The 25,900-nt window shown below is 45.8% G+C and overlaps 1 protein-coding gene across 1 annotated transcript; it reads left to right on the plus strand.

Moving 5' to 3' along the window:
- The first annotated feature begins 5,532 nt into the window (after positions 1-5,532).
- LOC122920854 (para-nitrobenzyl esterase-like) lies at positions 5,533-25,636 on the plus strand. The gene is made up of 9 exons (XM_044270620.1): positions 5,533-5,640; positions 17,614-18,308; positions 19,218-19,325; positions 20,183-20,379; positions 20,920-21,122; positions 21,965-22,023; positions 22,107-22,274; positions 24,395-24,616; positions 24,696-25,636. Exons 1-9 carry the CDS (start codon positions 5,627-5,629, stop codon positions 24,836-24,838), a joined length of 1,809 nt encoding a protein of 602 aa, XP_044126555.1. The 5' UTR covers positions 5,533-5,626; the 3' UTR covers positions 24,839-25,636.
- Positions 25,637-25,900: the final 264 nt, after the last annotated feature.

The raw sequence follows: 25,900 nt of genomic DNA on the forward strand, positions 1-25,900 counted from the left end.
CAATTCAGACCTGCAGGTTTGCTGCGCTTTTTGCAGTTTCTGATCCCCGCGGTCCCTGACCGCGGGGATCAGAAACTTTAGAGTGCCTAAAATCAATATAGTACACCCCCCCCTGCACCCATGCATGATTTGATGGCGGCGGGTGGTGCAGGGGGGGTGTCGCAGGCGGTGGGGGAGTTGCGGAAGGCGGGCGGTGCGGCAGGCGGGATCGCGATCCCCCGCCCGCCTCCTATTGCGTAATCGTTGGTGTACAGTGGGTATACCAGGGTGCCAGCACATTGCTGGCACCCTGGTATAAACGGCTGACATCGTTGATGCGATGTCAGCCGTTTAACCCTTTCCATACAGCGGTCCGTACGGACCGCTGTATGGAAAAGGTTAACAGTAAGAGGGAGCTCCCTCCCTCTCCGATCGGGGGGCTGCTGTGCCTTTGCAGCCCCCCGATGGAGAGGGAGAGAGCCCCCAGAGAGCCCCCCGAAGCCCCGTCCTCACCCTTCCCCGTCTGCGAAGTTCTGACCATAACTGAGCAGACGGGGAAGGTTCCCATGGCAACAGGACGCCTGCTCAGGCGTCCTGCTGTCCATGGTGCTGAACAGATCTATGCTGAAAGCATAGATCTGTTCAGTGTAAGTAAAATACAGTTACAGATACCTATATAGAGTACAGTACTGTATTATACAGACATCAGACCCACTGGATCTTCAAGAACCAAGTGGGTCTGGGTCAAAAAATAAAAAGAATAAGTGAAAAAAGTTAAGATAAAAAAAAAAACATTTATCACTGAATAAAAATTAAAAAAATAAAATAAACTACACATATTAGGTATCGCCGCAGTCCGTAACGACCTGATCTATAAAACGGCCATGTTACTTTCCCCGCACAGTGAACGCCATAAAAATAAAAAAATAAAAACTATGAGAAAATTGAAATTTTGCCCACCTTACTTCCCAAAAAAGGTAATAAAAGTGATCAAAAAAGTCGCATGTACGCCAAAATAGTACCAATCAAACCGTCATCTCATCCCGCAAAAAATGAGACCCTACTCAAGATAATCGCCCAAAAACTGAAAAAACTATGGCTCTTAGACTATGGAAACACTAAAACATCATTTTTTTTGTTTCAAAAATAAAATCATTGTGTAAAACCTACATAAATAAAAATAAAGTATACATATTAGGTATTGCCGCGTCCGTATCGACCGGCTCTATATAAATATCACATGACCTAACCCCTCAGGTGACCACCGTAAAAAAAAAAAAAAAAAAAGGTGTAAAAAAAGCTATTTTTTGCCATCTTACGTCACAAAAAGTGTAATAGCAAGCGATCAAAAAGTCATATGCACCCCAAAATAGTGCCAATCAAACTGTCATCTCATCCCGCAAAAAATTAGACCCTACTCAAGATAATCGCCCAAAAACTGAAAAAACTATGGCTCTCAGACTATGGAGACACTAAACAATTTTTTGGTTTTAAAAATGAAGTTATTGTATAAAACTTACATAAATAAAAAAAAATTGTATACATATTAGGTATCGCCTGCGTCCGTGACAACCTGCTCTATAAAATTACCACATGATCTAACCTGTCAGATGAATGTTGTAAATAACAAAAAAAAAAACGTGCCAAAAAAGCTATTTCTTGTTACCTTGCCGCACAAAAAGTGTAATATAGAGCAACCAAAAATCATATCTACCCTGAACTAGTACCAACAATACTGCCACCCTATCCGTACTTTCTAAAATGGGGTCACTTTTTTGGAGTTTCTACTCTAGGGGTGCATCAGGGGGGCTTCAAATGGGACATGGTGTCAAAAAACCAGTCCAGCAAAATCTGCCTTCCAAAAACCATGTGGCATTCCTTTCCTTCTGCGCCCTGCCGTTTGCCCGTACAGCGGTTTACGACCACATATGAGGTGTTTCTGTAAACTACAGAATCAGGGCCATAAATAATGAGTTTTGTTTGGCTGTTAACCCTTGCTTTGTAACTGGAAAAAAAATATTAAAATGGAAAATCTGCCAAAAAAGTGAAATTTTGAAATTGTATCTCTATTTTCCATTAAATCTTGTGCAACACCTAAAGGGTTAACAAAGTTTGTAAAATCAGTTTTGAATACCTTGAGGGGTGTAGTTTCTTAGATGGGGTCACTTTTATGGAGTTTCTACTCTAGGGGTGCATCAGGGGGGCTTCAAATGGGACATGGTGTCAAAAAAACTGTCCAGCAAAATCTGGCTTCCAAAAACCATACGGCGCACCTTTCACTCTACGCCCCGCTGTGTGGCCGTACAGTAGTTTACGGCCACATATGGGGTGTTTCTGTAAACGGCAGAGTCAGGGCAATAAAGATACAGTCTTGTTTGGCTGTTAACCCTTGCTTTGTTAGTGGAAAAAATGGGTTAAAATGGAAAATTAGGCAAAAAAATGAAATTCTCAAATTTCATCCCCATTTGCCAATAACTCTTGTGCAACACCTAAAGGGTTAACGGAGTTTGTAAAATCAGTTTTGAATACCTTGAGGGGTGTAGTTTATAGAATGGGGTCATTTTTGGGCGGTTTCTATTATGTAAGCCTCGCAAAGTGACTTCAGAGCTGTAGTGGTCCCTAAAAATTGGGTTTTTGTAAATTTCTGAAAAATTTCAAGATTTGCTTCTAAACTTCTAAGCCTTGTAACATCCCCAAAAAATAAAATATCATTCCCAAAATAATTCAAACATGAAGTAGACATATGGGGAATGTTAAGTCATCACAATTTTTGGGGGTATTACTATGTATTACAGAAGTAGAGAAACTGAAACTTTGAAATTTGCTAATTTTTCCAAATTTTTGGTAAATTAGGTATTTTATTATGCAAAAAAATTAATTTTTTTGACTTTATTTTACCAGTGTCATGAAGTACAATATGTGACGAAAAAACAATCTCAGAATGGCCTGTATAAGTAAAAGCGTTTTAAAGTTATCAGCACTTAAAGTGACACTGGTCAGATTTGCAAAAAATGGCCTGGTCCTTAAGGTGAAAATGAGCCTGGTCCTTAAGGGGTTAAGGACCTACATGTACGGCGGAAGTCCGGTCCCTAAACATGTCGTCCGCTCGCACGTGCAGCAGGCGCCATAGCCGCCGGGTTTCTGCTATTTTAAATAGCAAAGACCCACTGCACATGTATGCGATCAGCCATAAGGCTGATGTGACCAAATGTGACCACTGCATCTGCGTAGTCCGGAAGTGGAAGTTGCGCACTTCCGCTCCGGTAACAGCGTTCCCCGGCTAAGATCGGGGAACCTGTTACATTGATCTAATAGGCTGAAGCCTCAAGCAGGCTTCGGTGCCTATTAGATGACTCTAAAAAAGTAAAAAAGTTTTTGCAAATATATAAAAAAAATATATTCAAATCACCCTCCTTTCCTTAAAAAAAACGTAAACAATAAAAAAAAATAAACAACATAGGCATCGCCGCGTGTGAAAATGCCCATACTATTAAAATATAACAATATTAATGGCATAGGCATATGGCGTAACGGGGAAAAAAAACTGCCAATTTGCCATTTATTGTCACTTCAACTACCCAATTTTTTTTATAAAAAGTGATCAAAAAGTCGCACACACTTCAAATTGGTATCAAGGAAAAGAACAGATAAGTCCCGCAAAAAATAAGCACTCACACAGCCCCATACACATAACTACAAAAAAGTTATAGGGGTCAGAATATGGTTATAAAAAATAAAAAATGTTCCTCAAAGGTTTTAAATATTTTTTTTTCAGTATTAAAACGCAAGAAAAATTATACAAGTGTGGTATCGTAACCGTACTGACCAGAAGAATGAAGATAACAGATCAATTTTACCGCATAGTGTACAGTGTAAAAAATAAATAAAAATAAAAACCTTTATCAGAATTGCGTTTTATTACCAATTGTACCCCATTTGGATTTTTTTTCCCGCTTCCTACTACATGGTATGCAACCGTAAATGGTGCCATTAGAAAGTACAACTTGTCCCGCAAAAAATATGCCCTTATAAGGCTATTTAAATGGAAAAATAAAAAAGTTAGGACTATGGGAATGCGGGGAGTGAAAAACGAAAACGCAAAAATTGAAAATACCAGGGTCCTTAAGGGGTTAAAATCTAGACGTGTCCGGCAAATTCCGAGTTTATATTTGGAATCAGCGCGCTCATTTTAGTATAAAACGCATGTTTTTCTCTCAGTAGCAAAATCATTGTTGCGCGGTTCTATTTAAGGTTAGAAAATAGTCTGGTTACTATGAATAACTGCATCTATTTGGGATCCATTGTTTAGGAGGAACATTGTATCCTTCCATCCCTGGGATCCATCGTCTGAGGAACACTGTATCCTTCCATCTCTGGGATCCATCGTCTGAGGAACACTGTATCCTTCCATCTCTGGGATCCATCGTCTGAGGAACATTGTATCCTTCCATCTCTGGGATCCATCGTCGGAGGAACATTGTATCCTTCCATCTCTGGGATCCATCGTCTGAGGAACACTGTTTACTCTTCCTCCTCTGGGATCCATTCCCACCACAGTGCTCTTTTCTCCTCTCTGGGATCCATCCAAAAGGAGAGTTACCTGGCATCTGTTCCCTGTAAAAAAAAAAAAAAAAAAAAAAACCAGTTTTCCTCTCTCTATGAGATCCATTACTTTTCCTTCTCTGCCTTCATATCTTTGTTCTCTTTTTTTTTTCTAGATTCACTCCTAGATGAATCTGTCTTCTTCCCCTCCTCTCTGTGACCCGTTCCCAGAGGAACGCTCTGCACTTCCTGTTTTCTTCTTAACCTGGAACGGCTGATGACAGAGTCCAATAGCTTATAGTTAACTGTACGGTGAATGTAGATAAAATACACTTAAAGGGGTTTTCCCATCTCAGGCAATGGGGACATATCGCTAGGATATGCCCGCATTGTCTGATAGGTGCGGGTCCCACTACACTGAGAATGGAGGCCCGAAAGTTGTTGCGTGCGCACTGTGCATGCGCAGCCGCCCTCCATTAATTTCTATGGGGCCGCCGAAAATAGCCGAGCGCAGTGCGCTCCCATTCAGTACTTATGTATGGGGAGAGCACTTTGTGGTGGCCGGACCCTGCGAAACCCGGGGTCCTCCGGCCACCACCTCCCCCGCTGATATGCCCCTATTGTCTCAGATGGGAATACCCCTTTAAGGACATGTCTCCCTCTAATACCAAGTTATTTTAGGTCCAACATTATGAACTAATGTTGGACTTTTGCGATTCTGGGCTAGCAGCAAACGTGCAAGTGGCGCTGTGACCCCATTCACTCCTATGGCTGCCCTGCTACACTGAGATCTTTGGGCATGCGCCAAAAATCGCCATGTAGCCATACCCTAACAGATGTGGGAGGGAGAGAGCCCCTCTGTTTTTTTTATTCCCCTCCCCCGGATGTTTTCTCTATAGATCCCTCTATAGAGAAAAAAAAAAAAAGCGTGGAAAATAAAAGACAAGAAAAACTTGTCTTTAAAAATAATGGAAAAAACCTGTTCTGTGGCATAAGGTGGCATTTGTAAACACGGCAAGTACAGAACAAAGGTTGGGTCTCGCCCCAATGCTTACAGCGACGCAGGGAGGAGCAGAGCGAAGCTGTGCCTTCTTACAACACCATCATGGCCGGGGACAAGTAAGTATTTTATTCTGAAGGGGGGGGGGGGGGATATGGCGGCACATGATAAGGCAGTGAATACGGCGACTTGTTCTAAAGGATTAACCTTTTCACTGCCAGCACAATGAAAGGGTGGAACTGTGCGTGTTTGTAGGATATTATGGAGCACGCTGCGAAGCCTTAAGGATTCTGTATACCAAACTGACTCCTACACTATAGGTCCTACAGCAAATCTCGAGGGTCACGTTGAATTTATTACCAGATACTTGGGGAATGGGCTCATCTGGGGTCTTCACTGCCTGGAGGAGAAGTTTATTGGCTGCTTCTTCACCTCTTTGTGACTTGCGTGTTAGTACTGGATGGTTTAGGCCACTTTTTAGATGGGCGACGTTTCTGTCTGGGTGCTGTCAAAGCTTAGGCTGAACGCTGACCCGTTCCATTGAGTGGTGTATTCACATGGGCGCGTGGAGAGGAGCTAGCGGCATGTTCTAAACCTTGTCCTGTTTTCCTGCAAGATTCATTCATTCTGATGAGCTCACCTGTGGGACAAACAGACACGAGGACTCCAATAATGTGTCTGTTTAATCTTTAAAGACTAATCCAGGCTTCCAGGTTTCCAATCGCTCGTCTGCAAGGCGCCAAACTTTGACATCTGGGTCTGATCAGGTGTTAGTACATGCTGCACCCTGTGAACAAGCTTTGCACTTGTATGGAAGGGTCCACTATAAGGCTAGGTCTACACCACGACATTTGTCGCACAACAATTTTTATAATGATAGTCTATGGCAGTGAGGGCTAACCTTGGCACTCCAGCTGTGGTAAAACTACAACTCCCAAGATGCCCCCCTTGCTTGGCTGCTCTCAAAACTCTATAGAAATAAATGGAGCATGCTGGGTGTCGTAATTTCACCACAGCTGGAATGCCAAGGTTAGCCATCGCTGGTCTATGGTGTCGCAATGTGACATGCTGCGACGGGACTGTCGCAAAAATCCATTCGAGATGGATTTTTTCTGAGACTGTCGCATCGCAGTCGCAGCATATCGCATGTCGCATTGTGACACCATAGACTATCATAAAAATTGTCACGCGACAAATGTTGCAGTGTAGTTGTGCCTTATCTGTCGGACGGGTAGAATTGGAAAAAAAATGCTATTCTGAAAAAGGTTTTTATTTTTACACTGTACACTATGCAGTAAAATTGACCTGTTATCTTCATTCTCCAGGTCAGTACGGTTACAACTATAATTTTTCTTGCATTGTAATACTGAAAAAAAAAAAACCTTAGAGAAAAAAAATTATAACCATATTATGACCCCTATAACTTTTTTGTAGTTATGTGTATGGCTGTGTGAGGGCTCATTTTTTGCGGGACGATCTGTTCTCTTCAGTGATTCAGTGAGTGGAACTTTTTGATCACTTTCTATAAAAAAAATTGAGTAGTTGAAGTGACAAAGAAATCGTAAATTGGCTGTTTTTATTTTTTTTATGTTATGCCATTTGCCGTATGCCATTAATATTGCTACCGTATATTTTAATTGTATGGGCATGTTTATTTTTTTATTGTTTAAGTATTTTATTTATTTTATTGTACTTTTAGTTTTTCAAATTTTTTTTTCTATTTGTAAAAACTTTTTTTTACTTTTTTTTTAAGTCACCTTGGGTGACAATAACTGGCAATCATTCATATGCCCATAGTGTTCAATGATGGCTATATAGCCATCATTGAACACTTAATTTGGAATATAACAATACAATGCTGCCACCTAGTGGCCTGTATTGGTATATTCTTGAAATAAGCACCGAAGCCTCAAGCAGGCTTTGGTGCAAGTAACCGATTGCCTAATCTCAGCCGGGGAACGCTGTTACTGGACTGGAAGCGCGCGACTTCAGCTTCCAGTCTGATCAGATGCCATAGTCACATTTGAACACGGCATCTGAAGGGTAAGATGTGTGCGATCAGATTTATGGCTGATCACATACATGTGCCACGGGTCTCTGCTATTTAAAATAGCAGAAACTCGGTGGCAATGGCGCCCGCTGCACGTGAGAGCAGGCGCCATGTTTGGGGACTGGACCTCCACCGTACATAAGTCCTTAAGCTTCTGCTGGAAAAAGGGGGCTGGTTTCCAATCGCTCGTCTGCAAGGCTCCAAACTTTGACATCTGGGTCTGATCAGGTGTAGTACATGCTGTGAACAAGCTAAAGGGGGGCACAGAAAGGATAATTTTTTATTTTTTTTTATCGTATTTAGTTTCATTTTTTTTCTTATAGAAGGTGGTGTTATGCCTTTTGATAGTCTGTCAATGACCATGTAACTCCCTTAGATGCAGTAGCAACTGTCACCCCCTAGAGGAGCTCCCTCTATAAGCCCATTGGCACCACTGCAATGCGATTGTAGAGTGCCAAGTTGCTGTGGCAGACAGGGACCTGTATTCAGTGACAGCAGGACTATCCTTGCGAATAGGTCCTCCCATCCAGGATAGGAAATCTGAGAAGATAAAATCATTCACTCCTCCACCACACCTCCTTCAGGTTTCCTGTCCTCCGGATAGGATGTCCTGACAGGGGTTTGGTTCCCTTAGCAGATATTTGGAAGTTCACACCGGGAGAAGTTCTGGGTCTTCTATACTGTAAAGTACCTATCCAGTAGCGGTGTAGGTTTCTTGTGGGAGCTGTCTTGCTAGTCTGGTTTTGTCCTCCATTCTCCTAGTCCCTTGCCCTATGGTGGGAGTCGCTGTGGCCGTGCCAGGCGGCTCTGGTCTAGTCTGGTGGCTTTCATGCAGACCACGTTGAATGGCATTGGCTGGTATCCAAGATGGCCACCACCTAGTCTGAGCATAAGCAGGATCGCTAGTGACGTCATCTCTGGCGCGGACCACTCGCAGGCTAGATTAGGGAAAGTGGTATGCCTAGGGCTGTGATGGCTAACCTCCGGAACGCCAGCTGTAAAAAAAACACAACTCCCAAGCTTGGCTGTTCTCAGAACTGCATAGAAATGAATGGAGCATGCTGGGAGTCGTAGTTTCACCACAGCTGGAGGTTAGCCATCACTGGCCTAGTGGGTCCTCTTGCAGATGGAGAGCTAGGAGTGCTGTAAATTGGCTACAGAAGGTAGACAGCCAGGCCATCCTGCACGGTGTTGGGCCATCTGATCTGGTGCTTTGTGAAATCATCAGAGCAAGGAGATTCTGGTCAGGCCCACCCTCAAGACCCACAAGTCCGGTACTAGTCCTGAGGAGCTGGATGATAGAATTCGTGCATGTCCTGAATTCCTGTTAATCTTGAGGGGTTTTTTCTATTTCCTTGTGTATTTTAAGTAGCTAAAGCACCTAAGAAAGCTTCCTTTAAATCTAAGCATGAAAAATGTGGAATTTGTAGTGGAATCTTACAGTTTTCGCCAAAGCGTCTGCCAGAAAAGCAGTGGCTGATTTTAGTGAGGGTAATAAATTTATTATCTCCTCCCTTGGGGTTTTATTTTTTACGTGATTTTTAAGTTCATTGAGCCACAAATACATAGACCTTGCGACAGATGTTGCTACTATATTGGTCTTTATGCTATAGATGGCCGCTTCCAAGGATTTGCGTAAGAGACTTTCTGCCTTCCTTTCCATTGGGTCTCTCAACTGGGAAGAGTCCTCAAACGGAAGAGAGGTCTTCTTATTGACCTTTGCTACCTGTACATCAATTTTAGGGATATTGTCAAACATTTTAGATTCAGATGGGTCAAATAGTAACCAACTCTAGAACTCTCTGGACATACTCTCCTCTTCTCTGGGTCAGACCACTCAACTAGAACCATTTCCTTAATATTTTAAATTTATAGGAAAAACCTTAGAGTGTTTGGTTCTTAGGCCTCCAAACATCTCCTCCTCTATAGAATGTGGCTTTTTTTTGCATTCTCCACAATCTCCCCTTCAGAAAGGGGATCATCATCTTCCCACTGTTTAGAAGGTGCAGCCTCATCCATTAGATCATCAGAATCCGAGGAGGAGAGAGCCCCTATTTTTTTTTGTCTTTTAAGGGGTTGTGGACCAAGGCTGGTTTCTTATAATGAAGCCAGGGAAGATTTAACTTCGTCATGTATTATAGTCCTTAATTCATCCATCATAGATGGTTGTTCCTCTCTTACAATACAATGCTTTTTGTATATTGCTCAGGGAGTTTCTTAAAACATGAAATGCATTTCAAACTCTTTTTGGGACTTTTATAAGCCTCCTTAGACACCTATTGGTAAGAGAGTAACAAAATCACTGCATAACCTCCTGCAGTGTGTGTGTATATATAGATGTATGTGTGGGGCAATTCTGTCCACATATGCTGCTCAAAAGAAGGGTTCCCCATTATGGGGACTTACGGTCACTGGCGCATCGAACTCTACTGGCTGTTCAGGGGGTGACATCTTACCAGACCTCAGATCATGACCCTCCGTGGCTTCCATGATGCTTTTTAACAGCAGACCTCGCCACCAGTGAAACGCACTTCCAGGAAAGCCACAGCGCTATCGCGCCACCGGAAGTGACGTCAGACGCTGCGCGCAGCACGTGGGAACTCCCGGCATACACCTGCTTGTCCCACCAGGGGAAAGGAAGGTGCGGCAGCCCAGGACAGGCATCTGATCAACAGGTGCAAGGCCATCAACATCCCTCCTGCTCAGTGTTGCTCAGGTACCGCAGGCGAGCAGGGGAACAAATACAGGGTTGTCACGAACAGGGCAAGCGGCACAGGTACAGGTCAGGCAATCTGGGTCGGCAACAGGAGAGTCAAGGCAAGCGGGCAGGGATCAAACGGGTAGCAGAGTCCAGGAACATAAGTACGAGTCAGGAACCTTAGCAGGACACAAGGACCTTGACACTGAGGCATCTGGGAAGGGGGCTGAGCCACTTATATATGTGCAGGAGGGCTAGGATTGGTCACATTACCTAACCCATAAAGCCCAGGAAGTGACGCGCGCCGGCCCTTAAGGAAGTGCTGCAGGAAACAAGCAGCAAGCATGCTGTGGCCAGGGCTGAGAGGAATCTGTGGAGCGGATCCCAGAACAACAGTACCTACACAGACAGAGCCCAGGACTGCAGCGGTGAATGGGAAGCACTGGCCGCAGATCACCGCTGAACACGGCGCCCAGGAACGCAGGGGAACAGCGGCGCACAGCAGCCGCTGTTACAATGGTTTATATAGAACCCAAGGTACGCCGCAACCGCCAATGAGTTGCCCTATGACAAAAAAAAATTAAAAATAAACGTAGATCCATCTTCACCTCCCCGGCGAGCAGAGAGGCCTTTCTCTGTCCTGGCCACTATAGGGGCAGGAAAACACTGAGGTGGGTGGTGGGTGGGGGCAATTTAATCTTTCTCTGTTTTCCTGCCCCTACAGAGGTCAGGGGTCAATCTCCTATTCTATGCTGTCATGGTGGTGAAATGCAAATTCTATTAATATTCTCATGCTAAACATGACCTCCATGCTTGCCATCACTACTGCTAGGAGAAGCTTTAAAGGGGTTGTCCGAGTTATATTTATTTATTCTTTCTATGTTTCTAACTGGGCAAATGTAACAGCTTTCCAATTCACTCACTTTATCTGCAGTGGCTGGTTTCTCAGATTTCCCTGAGGGTCACATGACCTGTGATGTCAGCTTCTCTCCCTGCTCTGATAATGATCCAGCACAAGCCTGAGAGATCTGTACACCAGACGTCACTGTGCTGGCCACGCCCCCTGCACTGCCTGCTGCTGCTGTCTGCTCTCTCCCAGGATTCTTAACCCCTTCAGCTGCACAGACTCAGGGCTGAAGTGTTTACTGTGTAGCTGCAGGCAGTGAGGAGACAAATGCTGGGCACAGGAGCTGAAAGAGAAGTTCTGCAGAGCATTACAGGTAGGGGGAAGATCCTGTGTGTATTAGCAGTGTCATAGTATAGCTAGGACTAAAGCTAGTCCTACACATACAACATGCTGTTGAGTCTCCCAGCAGGCAGACATGTCACTCAGGGCAGCACTTATATTCACTCCCTTAGCAGTGCAGGGGGGGCGCAGAGGTTGTTTTGATTGCAAGTAAACAAAGGTCCAGATGAGAACCAGGGAAATGAGGAAATAGATATTTTTTTTGCTTGAAACTTGCTTAGCTTAGTTATATATCGCTGCCCATCAGATTTACAGTACAGGTGGGAATAGCTAATTAATGGTTATGTCTAGGGCCACCTTAAATAAATAGCCCCTGGCATTTAATAATGTAATGTCCACCCTTCTTTACACTTGGGCTTAGTGTCCTTGGCTGGTAAATAAACCTGGTTTAGAAAAGGCGTACAACAGCGTATTATGAAGGCATCTGACCGTGAATTTCCCAGGGTAAGGCCCCATGCACACGGCCGTTGTTCACAGCCGTGTGCGGGCCGTGGAACCGCGGCCTGGATCCCTCCTGAGAGCAGGAGCGCACGGCGTCACTGGTTGCTATGACGCCGTGCGCTCCCTGCTGCCGCCGCAATACAGTAATACACTGGTATAGATCGTACCAGTGTATTACTGTACTGTGCCGGCAGCATGGGGCGCACGGCGTCATAGCAACCAGTGACGCCGTGCGCTCCTGCTCTCAGGAGGGATCCAGGCCGCGGTTCCACGGCCCGCACACGGCTGTGAACAACGGCCGTGTGCATGGGGCCTAATACAAAGGAGTGCGCAGCCTGTGCGTGGAGCCTGGTCAGCTGAAGCTGTCCGTGCAGCTCAATGCCAGGTTCCCAAGATTTTGGATGCTTTGTGCAGGAAACTGGGGAACAGTGGAGGAATGGTGAGAAACTCATCGGCTGTACTCACCACTGCGGAGAGCCATGGTCGCATTGTAGTCCTACAGTAAAGAGCTGTTGATTGCACCGTTCTTTATGTCCTTTTCTTCATCCTTGCTACTAAACCAACCACCTGCAGACTCACGACCTTACCTGACTACTGAAGGAGCGACGTGTGCATGAGCGGCAGCAGGTCCCAGCTTTGGTGTCCCTTTAGCTGTTCTTGAGCTGGTCCCAGTGTCAGACTCTGCCCACCAGAGGAAATTATTTTAGGGGCCTAAGGGATGTTTCAAGGAGTCATCTAGACTACAGATAGTATCAGGATGGGTCATCAATACCAGATTGGTGGGAGTCTGACACCCAGCGCCTCCACCGGTCAGCTGTTTCAGGCAGCCATGGCGCTAGGGTTGCCACCTTTTTCTTCAAGCCAAACCCGAACACTTTAGCACCTCGCGACAATTTTTTGGTAAAGTTTACACTATGCACATATTTTGTAATGAAATAATATTGTAGGTATCACAAGGTATCACAATGCATATGGAGTTAATCACAACTTTTCAATGTTTGTGCTTTGAAGGACTCTTTATATAGGAAATGTTCTTACCTATACAAAAGGCATGTTTTATGTGCCGTGCCCGCCCCCTTCCAATTAATATTTTTTTATTAAACACTTCAAATGTTTTAAATACCTTTTTTAGAAGTTCAGAGGTCCAGGTGTGTGGAGAAGGACGGCAGTCACGGCGTTGGTCGCAGAGGTCGACTCCCAGACGAAAAGAAGAAGAAACTGCTCCACCCGCAGGCTGCCGGAGAATGATTTCTCCCACGCTCCCTCTCTCTCTGATGTCACTTCCTCTCACTAGCAGAGAGAGGGAGGGAGTGTCTGAAGACGGCGCCGCCCTGCGCTAGCATCACTCACGGCTGATCGCCATGCCGGCAGTGACAGCTGATCGTCCGCTGCTGACACCTCATTGCCAGCCGCTCACGGTCACCACTCACCGCTAGCTGTCAGGTGAGCAAGTCTGCCGTTTGAAATGAATCCTAGGCCCGGGTCTGAGAAAGGCTTGTACCCGGGCACAGGATTACAAACCCGGACTGTGCGGGTCATTCCCGTACGGGTGGCAACCCTACATGGCGCTGGATACTATACAAGGCTGGAAGGTAAGTTATGTAGTGCCTGTGCCGGGGTGGGGGTAACGTTCCGATACTGAGGGAATAGGAGCTGCATGATGCGGGCTCTGTATGACACCATATAGTATTTGGCCCAGCTGATAGGTGGTGTGGGAAGCATTGGACCCCACCGATCTTATACTGATGACCTAGCCTCAGGATAGGTCATCAGTATCTGTAGCCCAGACCATACCCTTCAATAATCTTCCTTTCTGGGTGCTTTTATGGTGTCTACCTCCTATAGCAGTGATGCCTAATCTCCGGCACTCCAGTTGTGTTGAAACTACTACCCCCCCAGCATGCTCCATTCATTTCTATGGAGTTCTGAGAACAGCCAAGCAAGTGTGCATCTTGGGAGTTGTAGTTTTACCACAGCTGGAGTGCCGGAGGTTAGCCATCACTGTCCTATAGCATTGGCTGATTGATACATTATTTAATGACTCTCTCGTCTGCGGCCTCTAATTGTACCTCGGATAATTATATCCGATCTGTGCCAGCGCTGCTGGAGGACGTTAGGAAATAAGTTTGAATATATTTTACAAGACGTGTGGGTTTATGGAAGGGGTAGAGCGGGAATGTACTTAACACGAAATGTGGTCAGACCGGTAATGCCACCCGAGGGCTTCCACACCCCCCATAATGATGCCAGTGCTGCCCACACAGGGATTAGTTATTTAACCGTATTGCCGGGCTGCAGGTGGCTTTATCCCTCTGTGCGCCCTGTCGTATATGAACCGTACGTAACGCGTGCTATTATTTCGTGTCTACCATTCTGTTTAACCCTTTTGTTCCCAGTTTGAGTCTTCTCATCAGCCATGTTATTTATACTAATTCCGGCAAGACAGAAATCTGCGCGATTTGGTGCGGATTCATCTGCAGAAAGTATATGCTGCAAATTTGACCCGTGTCTGAGGCCAGGTTCACATGCGGAGAATTTGGCATAAATCTAGCTGAAGATTTTGCGCATCTTCACAGCACAGTCTGCAGGTGTGAGACCCCGTTCACCCGTCCATGGAAAATACGTCCGTGTTTCATCCATGAAGGATCCATGTGCCATCTGTATTCCACGGACGCTGCTAGGCTGAAAATGCCTACCAATGATCCATGAAAACCACAGACCAAACATGGATGCCCTTCGTGTTCTGTCATCACTGACCAAAGTATTAATTGCTCCATTGACTTTTTTACACTATGTGTGAAGAAACACATAAAAAATCGATGGGTACGTGTGCTGTCCACGGAGAACATAGACAGCACGTGTCCATGATTTACTGGTGTGAACGAGCCCTTACTGTGGATTTCACTCCGTTAGGCCTCTTGCACACGAACGTTGTGCATCCGTTCCGTGCCTTGGGGACCACAATTTGCAACGTCCATGCGGCGGCCGGGACGGATCGAGACCCATTTAACTTAAATGGGTCTGTGATCCGTCTGCACCGCAAAAAAAGTGCTATTTTTTTTTGCGGTGCGGAGACACGGACAGAAACACCACGGAAGCACTCCATGCTTCCGTTCCTTATCTCCGTGATTGCTGACCCATTCAAGTGAATGGGTCGGCATCCGTGATGTGGAGTGCACACGGGCCGGTGTCCGTGTATTGCAGACCCACCGTATGCGTTGCGAGAGGCCTTACATTGAAAGGGAAAAATCTACAACGCAGGTCAATTTTCAAGTTGAAAAAGCAGCAGGGGTTCTTCGGAAGTAGATGCAATTTTCTACGGTACCATCATCCTAACGAGGTTTGGAATTGCTGCTGTAGGGCTCATACACACAAACTTATTTTTTGTTCGCGTCTGTTCCGCTTTTTTTTTTTTTGCGGCCCATATGCGGAACCATTCATTTCAATAGGGAAGCAAAAATAAAAAAACAGCAACGACTACATGTGCATTCCATATCCGTATGTCTGCAAGTCAGTTCTACAAAAAAAATTGAACATTTTGCGGACAAGGACAGGCATTTGTACAGTGTAAAACTGATATCACATAGATGTAATCAGTTTTTTTTGCAGACCTCAAAACGCATACGGTCGTGTGTATGAGCCCTTAGACGGTTGTTGACCAAACAAGACTGCTATCGTCCCCATAAGTGACTTAAATATTGATGTCCTATCCTCCTGATAGGTTATTAATATCTGATTATCGGGGGTCCATTTCCTGGCGCCCCTGCTATTCAGCTGTGAAAAGGGCCTGCAGAGCTCACCCGCTTTAGCCAGTGTTGTCACTAGGGCTGAAACGATTACTCAAATTAATCGATTAACTCGAGACCAAAAAATCCTCAATGCAAATTTTTTGCATCAATGATTTGTTTGTGCCATGTGACCACGGAGCGGGAGGGAAGAGCTTGCTATTACTCGCGCTCCGTGGTCACCCGCCTGCCCGCACAGCGAACATTTTAGTTCACTGGCGCTGCGGCTGGGCACTGATAGCTAGGTGGGGCAGCTGGTGGCACTGGGGGGGGAGGAACTAATTGCATTGGAGGGGGAACTGATGGCACAAGGGAGGGGGAACTGATGGCACAAGGGAGGGGGAACTGATGGCACAAGGGAGGGGGAACTGATGGCACAAGGGAGGGGGAACTGATGGCACAAGGGAAGGGGAACTGATGGCACTGGGGGGGCTGATGGCAGGGGGGCTGATGAGTTTTTATAGAAAACGTTCTTGTAACTATTTTTTTTCTTATCAGAGTACTTGATTAATCGATAGAATACTTGATTACTAAAATAATCGATAGCTGCAGCTCTACTTGTCACGTCCTTCAGTCATATAGACTCTCTACAGCCAATCGGATTGAGTTGCAGTACCAAGTACAGCCACTAGACAGCGCATGGTGCTGTGCTAGTCATAGTATAAAGAGGCCAGAGCGCTCGTCTTGGCGTTGCAGCCCCTTTGAACAGCTGATCAGTGGGTGCGCCAGGAGTCAGATCCCCCCCCCCCCCCAATCTGATATGAATAAGGGAAGGTCATTTAATATCCTACTCTATTTGCATACCTGAATATCTGTGGCCACAATGACCTAAAGTGGTTTTTCGAGTACAAGTATTAACTACCCATTGTAGGCCACGATCGCCATTAGTTGCGCCTATGGATTGCAGGATACCTAGTAATTAGTGATGAGCGAACTTCTGTTTTAAGTTCGGCGTCTAAAGTTCGGCTTCCGGTTAGCAGAGAATCCCGATATGGTTCCCGATATGGATTCCGACTTCCGTTGTGGTCCGTGGTAGCGGAATCAATAATGGCCGATTATTGATTCCGCTACCACGGACCACAACGGAAGTCGGAATCCATATCGGGATTCTCCGCTAACCGGAAGCCGAACTTTAGACGCCGAACTTAAAACAGAAGTTCGCTCATCACTACTAGTAATGATAAACGCTGGTTGAGGTGGTGCCCGGGGTGCACCTAGCCTTTCTGCTGAAACAGAGTTCTCCCCCCGTCCCCAATTTCTTAACCTAACCCCTTCCCTTCAGCTGCCCCCCCCTTGCCCCTACCTGGTGCTGCCTGAGGCGATCGCCTCACCTGGCCTCATTGGTGGTGCACCCCTGGTGGCGCCATCATTCTGGCTTTTTCTTAATATAAGGAGGCCCAAAGTGATCAATTCCTTTGATCTTGAAAATGAGACTAGATGTCGCCATGTGGGGGAGAGAAAGCTGATGTCGTCACGAATGGTAGAAACGCACGGCTCTGATGGGGGGGAACGTATGTGGAGGACGGAGGAGAAAACCTCAGCAGGGAAGAGGAGTTGGTTAAGGTAGGAGACTCTGTAGGGCACTACAGATGGTGGTGGTGGGCCTGTCCTGGATTAGAAAAACGCTTCTGGTTTCGTAAACTGGTTGCGTTGAAGGGAAATGAACTGAGCTGCAGTACTACATGCAACCTGCAAACAGGAGAGGCAGTATTTTTAAAAGAAATCAGCCCCAGTCTGGACAATCCCTTTAATTTATTTGGTGCACCAATTAGATCGTTTTAATACCAATCAAACCTTCCCAGCCGTATGGTGAGGATTGACATAGATGCATATATTTGTGGCTCCTCTGTTAACCTGTCTTTTGTCTGGCAGACATGTGAGGACGCGGAGGGAGGTGGGCTCCCAATCGGAATTTAAACAGCTGGTGAACTCAGAAGAGGAGGAGGAGGAGGATACATTTTTCGACAAGGACTTCCATACCTCAGACCCATCATGCAGCGCTTTCACGTATAAGACTATGGCGGCCATGTGCGGTGGTGTCGTGGTACTGTCCTTGGTGGTGGCCGGTTTGTCGTATCTATCTGGAAATTCAGCATGCACCTTAGTGGATGTGGCTACATCATGCGGCAAAGTACGTGGTGCGCACTGTGACAATATTTACATGTTTAAAGGGATGCCATACGCGAGTCCCCCCAGTGGATCGTTACGGTGGAGACCCCCGGAGGAGCCGACCTGCTGGACGAACACGCTGGACGCTACGAAGTTCAAATCCATGTGCGCTCAGGTGCGGCCTGTGAGCGAAACGGGTGAAGTGATGGGATCCGAAGATTGCCTCTATGTCAATGTGTGGACTCCCTCGCTGGATCATGATGCAAACCTGCCCGTTATGGTCTGGATCCATGGTGGATATCTTCTCATCTTTAGTGGATCAGAACCTGGGTATTGTCCTAGTGAGGAACTAGCCAGGCACAGTCACATGGTCCACGTCAGCTTCAACTACCGTCTGAACGCATTTGGATTCATGGCTTTGCCGCAGCTGAGAGATGGATCCCCCACCAATACCTCCGGTAACTACAACTCCCACCTTATGGTGCTGATAAGATTCGATTTTTATTTTCACAAGTGCAAAATGTATATTTCCAGCACAGCACTAATGCCGGAAACAGGCCGGATCCCATTATAGTCAATGGGGCCCGTCGGGGCACTGGCCATTTTAGGCTATGCCGGAAACAAATCCAGACCCATTCAACTTGAATGGGTCCGTGATCTGTTCGCATCGCAAAAGGAGGCACGGACAGAAACCCCACAGAAGCGCTCCGTATCGCTCCTTCCAGACTGCACGGCCGGTGCGGGCCGCAATACGAGCACGGCCAGGCAACTGGTGTGTGCGTGAGGCCTAAAACTGATATTGTGTTATGCCTACTGCAGGGTATCCTACTGAAAGTTTTGTCTTTTAGTGGTCTTTTGACTCCTGTGTCATGCTCCACCCCCTCAGACCCTGTACTAGACACATGCCTCCCAACCGTCTGAGATCCGGTGGGACAAATCCTGGATTTTAGGGACTGTCCCAGGAAGCCTGCCACATGTATCTGTGTCCTCAACGTGCAGATACAATGGTAAAGCAGGGAGGTGTAAGCAACCAACATAATTATTGAGAGGGGGGCTAAGACAACCTGCAGAGGCATCACAGAGGGATGGAACATTATACAGTTTACATTGAAATCAATGGTCTGTCCACGTAATGTATGGATGTCCTGTGTCCTCCACACCAGAGAAGCTCTTCGTAGTTGCTTTCTGCTCGGGCAGAGAGATGAGGGTCCTGATAGAAGACCCCCTTTATTACCTCAGAATTAACTAATAAGGCATTTTAAATCTATTTTCTAATCCAGAAAACCCCTAATGTTTCTGACCGAGTAGTTATTTTTTCATTTTACTCCACACACAAAAAATTGACTACTTTCTTCTCCGCCCTCCAGGTAACTATGGCTTTATGGATCAGATCGCTGCTCTAAAATGGGTGCAGAAGAACATCAGATCTTTTGGTGGAGATCCAAACAAAGTGACCATCTATGGTCAGAGCTCAGGTGAGACCATTCTACATCTCCTAGGATGCAGAATCGCCACTCGGCAGTGGTCACCACAGGTATCTCCTTCTAATCTGCATCCACCTAACCCACACCGTACCAGAAAGTCTTGTCTGGATACCACACTGCCATGGAAGTCTACGTCCACACCGGATAAAAATGACCGCGGGTAAACCCAGACCGCATCCGCCAATGAACTGGCTGTGGATGTCACCCTCTCCATTGTGAAGGGTGAAATTGACTTTGCCGATACTGTAGAATGCTGCAGATCTGCCACGTGTGAACAAACCCTAAAGGTATGTACACACTGCGGCAGATCCTCAGTGTTCTACGGTACCAGCAAAGTGAGAGAGATTATAGCAAATCTGCAGCAAAAATTGACCTGTGCTTTTGGAGGTTAAGTCTGCGGCATGTCTAGGCCAGGCATGCTCAACCTGCGGCCCTCCAGCTGTTGCAAAACTAAAACTCCCAGCATGCCTTAATAGCGGTAGGCTGTCCAGGCATGCTGGGAGTTGCAGTTTTGCAACAGCTGGAGGGCAGCAGGTTTGGGCATCCCTGTTCTAGGCTAATCTGTAGGCCTGACAAAGGGGCCATGGCTTCCAAGGACAGGACCCAAGATGTTGAAATTTGCAGCAAAATTGTAAAGTGAGCCAGTCAATATTTGGTATAGTCAGTGAAAAATGTCTATCCTTGCACCAGACTTATCCAGCGTCAGGCATTGTGCTAAATCTGGATCAGGCCTAGTTATCTATAGGATTAGCAAATCTGCCCCATTATCTTCTGGCCGTATATTAAATGACATCCTGCATTTTAGTTTTTCCACAGATGAGATCTTCCAGTTTTTTGTTTTCTTGCAGGTGGCACCTCGGTGTGGGCTATGATGGTCTCACCCCTGGCCAAGGGTCTGTTTCATCGCGCCATAGGCATAAGTGGATCATCCGTATTTAAAGCCACCATGGAAGAGGCAGAGAAGGACAACCTCATATTCCTGAAGAACACCGGCTGCCAGGATGTCGAGTGCTTGAGGAATCTCAGCATAGCTAAAATCCTTCAGGTAAGGCCTCATGTGCGTTTTGCAACCCTCAAAATACAGATGGAGTAGTGGGAGCCATGAATACATTAGGGCTGTGTAAAGGAGAGGTGCTTCCATCACTACAGGAAAGGATTCTTGGTGGTCAAACTCTAAAATGCTCTATGGTAAGAGGTCGATATGCCCAAAAGGAATGTCTGCATCTAAAACAGGGATGTTGAGGGTTATAATTCCCCCATGGTTATATTTTTATACCCCCTAAGGCATTTTTTTTTTTTTTTCGGTTCCAAAGATTTTAGCACTTTATCCTGTTCTGATCCGTTTTGTGAACGAGAACAGACCTTCCTATTGATGGGAGTGGGAAAAACCAGAATGTACACGCAAGATATCTGTATTTTGCAGACCAAAATATGGACATGGCCGTATGCATGAGCCCTTAAACAGGACTCAGCACTGGGAAATATCACTAATCCAAGGGCCCCGTTTTGTACATTTCCTACAGTATGCAGGTAAGAGGGGTGTATAGCAAATACTTCAGTCCATAACATCCTGTGCCTCTCCTAGTCTATCCCTTGGTTCGGATACCCAGACTGGGCTGCAGAAGACCTGTGTGACCTACCGCAGAAAGGAAAATTTATTGGTCCACTCCCTGTGGTGGATGGATACGTGGTACCAGCCCCTCCACTAGAGATATGGAAGAAGAAGCTACAGGGTTACAGCGATGTGCCGTATGTGATTGGTACCACCCTTCAAGAAACCGAATATGCGTAAGGAACCCATCGTGTTTGCCATATATAAAAAAATGCTGATTTTAAGGATTATGTTTTTTTTAATTAACTCCCATTATCATGTGGTTCTTAATGAGAGAATCGTACTCTCCTGTTCCCCATTGCTAGGTTCGGCAATCTTCAGGCTGGGGTACAGACGGGGTGATGTGCGCCGCTGCAGCCAATTACTGGCTGTAGCAGTGACATGTCCCCATGTAGAAGCAGTGACTTGCTTTTTGGGCGTACGTCACCGCTGAGGCCATTCATTAGCTGCAGCAGCGCACATGGCACCAGCTGGAAGCCATAGACTAGAGCAGGGATGCTCAACCTGCGACCCTCCAGCTGTTGTAAAACTACAACTCCCAGCATGCCCTGATAGCTGTAGGCTGTCCAGGCATGCTGGGCATCCCTGGACTAGAGGATCACGAATGGAACCAGGACTCTAGAGCAGAGGTAGCAGGCGAGTACAATTTTCATTAGCTACCAAGCAATACAGGAGCTAATAAAAAAAAATAAAAAAAAGCATCATAATCCTGGAAACCTCCTTAAAAAGCTAAGACCTTCCCCAGAGGTCATGTTATATTATGCTCCAGAGCTGTATTCACAATTCTGCAGACCTCATCTCCCAGCATTCTTTTGCTGCTTCTAAGTTTGCATTTCTGGGAGTGTTATCTTTACACCATGGACCGTACAGTCATCTGATGTAGGGAAAAAAACAACCTGCAGAATTGTGAATGCAGCTCTGGACTATAATACAGACAGTAACTTAAAAGGGTTTAAAAGTTAAGATATGACCTCCTTCTGTAACCATTTAAATGACAGCAGTGCTCGTCTTTTTGCAGTCCTTATTATGGCAATCTCTCAAAGTGGTCTGAAGAAGATTACCAGGGTCACGTGAATTGTAAGTAACATTTATATGACGTCACGGTGCCTCCAGCAGGCTGTAAAGGTGACTTGATGTCCTCCATCTGTTCTGTTTTGTAGCACGTCTCAAGACATTTGGAGGAAACCTGTCAGCTGAAGCCCTGGCTCTGTATCCCACCTCTGAGTTCTGCTCCCACCCTGAACGATGCGTGGAGAAGACTTACATGACTATGGTGTCAGACCTCAGAGCTTCATGTCCTAACAACGTCCTTGCCCATCAAGCTGCAGGTATATTGACGACTTTCCACAGCCAACACATCATGGAGCGGAAGAGTAGATGAGATTATAAATTTTTTATCTGCACAAAAAGTCCACAATTGAGGCTATTTTCACAATTATTACACTAAAGCGATCCGGCAGACTGTTGCAGCACAGAGCAAGTCATCCGTATAAAAGTCTCTGAAAACCCCTTTAAATTAGAATAACCAAAGATATAAATGTAATTTCGCAAGTTTTACTGAATCCTTACCCACAAATATATCAGCCTGCAGATTGCATTTTGTGGTGACAAGTCCTCTTGAAAGGGATTCTATGGGAATTAATAAAATTACTGAAAATATCGACATATTACTTTATTATAAACCCTCTCCCAGATCGCTTTCATTATTTAGAATGGCTTGATTTCATCAGGGGAAATAAAATGGCCACTGTTACTAGCACACACAAAACCCGTCCTAATAACACTGCTGGGACAGTATACTTCAAGGCTTACATATAGCTGATAATTAGTGTCGCGCGAACTTGTGTTTTAAGTTCGGCGTCTAAAGTTCGGGTTATCAAACAATCGCGTTATGGATTTCGCTACCACGGACCATAAGTTTATGGTCCGTGGTAGCGGAATCCATAACTGGATTCGATAACCCGAACTTTAGACGCCGAACTTAAAACACAAGTTCGCTCAACACTACTGATAATATATCAACTGTGTGTGGTAAGGGAGCAATGTGAAAGTACAGAGAGGACGGACAAGTCAGTCTATAGTTGGGCTGAGGTAGTGGACTCCGCATACAAGCGCTGCTGCTCGTTACACCCCCCCCTTGTCCATCCTGCCTCCTCTCTGTACTTTCACTTTGCTCCCTTACTACAGTAAAATCATAATTTATGACAGCAAGAGTAGCTAGGAGGGCTGAGTGAGCTCCTTAGCTAACTGCATTGAAGTATCCCGTCCCAGCTGTGTTATTAGGACGGGTTTTGTGTGCGCTAGTAGTGCTGCGGCCATTTTATTTCCCCTGATGATTGCCACCGCACCTCCCCCCAACAAGCCATTATAAATAATGAAAGCCATTTGGTAAAGTGCTTATAAGAAAGTAATATTTAAGTATTTTCAGTAATGTTATTAATTCATGGAGATCCCCCTTTAAGCACAGTTAGCAACCTTAACAGATTTTCCCTGCAGAGCAATGCTGCCCTCTACCGGCTGTGCAGAGAATTACAGCACTACTGTATCCGCTTAAAGCACGCTGAGAAGAGGAAAAATGTTTTCTGCCCCTTACCAATCATAAGATGGCAGTACACACGTGACAGTCATCATCCGTGTCGTAAGCCCGCCAGCCTAAAATGGCCTACTGGGGGAATCCGTTTAAAAAAAATAAAAACGGACTCCCTGGTCTTTAAAGGGGGTTATCCAATCCCTGAAATGCCCCCCCCCCCCCCAATATGCCCGGGTTCAGGGGTGCACCACCAATGAGGCCAGGTCAGGTGATCGCAGCCGAAGGGCCATGGGCTGAAAGGAAGGGGTTAGGTTAATAAGGCCCCATGCACACGGCCGTTGTTCACAGCCGTGTGCGGGCCGTGGAACCGCGGCCTGGATCCCTCCTGAGAGCAGGAGCGCACAGCGTCACTGGTTGCTATGACGCCGTGCGCTCCCTGCTGCCGGCACAGTACAGTAATACACTGGTATAGATCATACCAGTGTATCACTGTATTGCGGCGGCAGCAGGGAGCGCACGGCGTCATAGCAACCAGTGACGCTGTGCGCTCCTGCTCTCAGGAGGGATCCAGGCCGCGGTTCCACGGCCCGCACACGGCTGTGAACAACGGCCGTGTGCATGGGGCCTAAGAAATTGACATTGGGGATGGAGAGGCGCCATTTCAGTTTTTGCCTCAGGCAGGGGGGGTGGTATTTCAGGGGTTGGATAACCCCCTTAAACAAATGACTGGCAGAATTCGGCCCATCATGCCACACGCATGTAGTTTCGGCAAAGGTCGATCATACATTTGGCAGACCAATGGCCAATTCATGTTGACAGTAATCCTATGTATATGGTGTACTGACATATATCCTAGTAATCTACCCGTCATGTTCCAAAATGCTCCACCTGTATCGCTGATCTGCATTGTAATTCCAGAGGCTCTGAAGAGTCCAGTCTACCGCTATCAGGTCACCTATACTCCTTCCCGTCCAACTAAAATCAACAACATCTTCTTCTACGAGAGCTGGTTCTCCTTCCACGTACTGGATATACTGGGATTTTTTGGAACAATGGACTATGCTATGGGAGAGACTTCAGAAGAGGACCACGCATTTCAGAGACTGGTGCGGAAATACTACATACACTTTGCCAAAGAAGGTAAGAAATGGAGAAGAACGACCAGGACGTGTGCCCCGATGTCTCCACTGTACCCTCAACCTCTCTTTCCTATGCCCAGGTACCATGCCACCTGAGTGGCCCGAATATCCGGATGGGACCGCACTGTTATCCACGTCCCTGAGTGTAGAGAAGGATTATCGCTCTGCTCAGTGTGCGCTGTGGGAGAAGAATGATATGTTCCAGTACGCCTGGATGAACTGATCAGCTAAGGTTCTCCACTCAAATGTACGGTCGTGGCTAAAAGTTTGGAGACAGACACAGATGCTGGTTTTCGCAAAGTTTAAAAGCTTCAGTTTTGAATGGCGGCAATTTGCATTAACTCTTGAAGAGTGATCAGATGAATTGCAATTAATTGTAGTCATTCCTGGCCAGGAAAATTAACAATCACAAAACTCCCATTTCCACTGCATTTCGGTCCTGCTAACATCATGTCGGTGATCTTCTCCTTAGCTCAGGAGAAAGAGTTAACAAGGACAAGGCAGCCGACATCCCTCTGTCCTGCTGATCGAATTAGAAGAGCACACTGGTTCCTATATAAAAAAAGGGGGGAGAGTGGTGCTTGAAATAACTGTCGTCTTCTCTTAGGCTGGGTTCACGTCACATTTTTGTCCTATGTTTAACGTATACAATTTGGCCCAGAATCCAGCAGGCCAGCGCGAACTGCAGAATTTCTTAACAGAAGGGTCAACAACAGAAACTTTGAGTTTTTGCATAAACTTGATGGATGCTTATGATTGCACTTCAGTACACCATAAAAACATCTGACAAAAAGATACAAAAACACTGAAGCAGCAAACTTTGTGGAAACCCAAATTTGTGTCCGTCTCAAAACTTTCGGCCATGACTGTGTTTCCGAATAAAAAAGTCGCTAGAGTCTTCTCTACCCACAGCTGACGACCTATTCATCCCTGAATTTAAGACGTTAGTAATATGAGACTGTAGAGGGAAGGGGGAGATTTAAATAAATATATATCTCCATTAAAATATACATATATACTGGCCCTGAATATATATATATATATTTATGTGTATCCCAGTATGAGACGAGCTTCTGGCTGAGTTTATGTGTATCCCAGTATGAGACGAGCTTCTGGCTGAGTATCATTAACCTCTGCAATATATAGATATGCATATATGCCCCTGTATTATATGCATGTGTGTATATATATATATATATATATATTAAATATCCCCCCCAAACTACTTAATCCTCCTGCCAGCGCATGCCAGGGGGGAGATGCCGCCCGGATAACTGGACAAATG

Source organism: Bufo gargarizans, chromosome 10 (genome assembly GCF_014858855.1).
Source record: "Bufo gargarizans isolate SCDJY-AF-19 chromosome 10, ASM1485885v1, whole genome shotgun sequence".
NCBI classification, from domain to species: Eukaryota; Metazoa; Chordata; class Amphibia; order Anura; family Bufonidae; genus Bufo; species Bufo gargarizans.

Coding starts and splice junctions, on each gene's coding strand:
- LOC122920854 (XM_044270620.1), top strand. Junction 20,380..20,919: donor GCATAGCTAAAATCCTTCAG/GTAAGGCCTCAT, acceptor TGCCTCTCCTAG/TCTATCCCTTGGTTCGGATA. Junction 22,275..24,394: donor CCTTGCCCATCAAGCTGCAG/GTATATTGACGA, acceptor TTGTAATTCCAG/AGGCTCTGAAGAGTCCAGTC.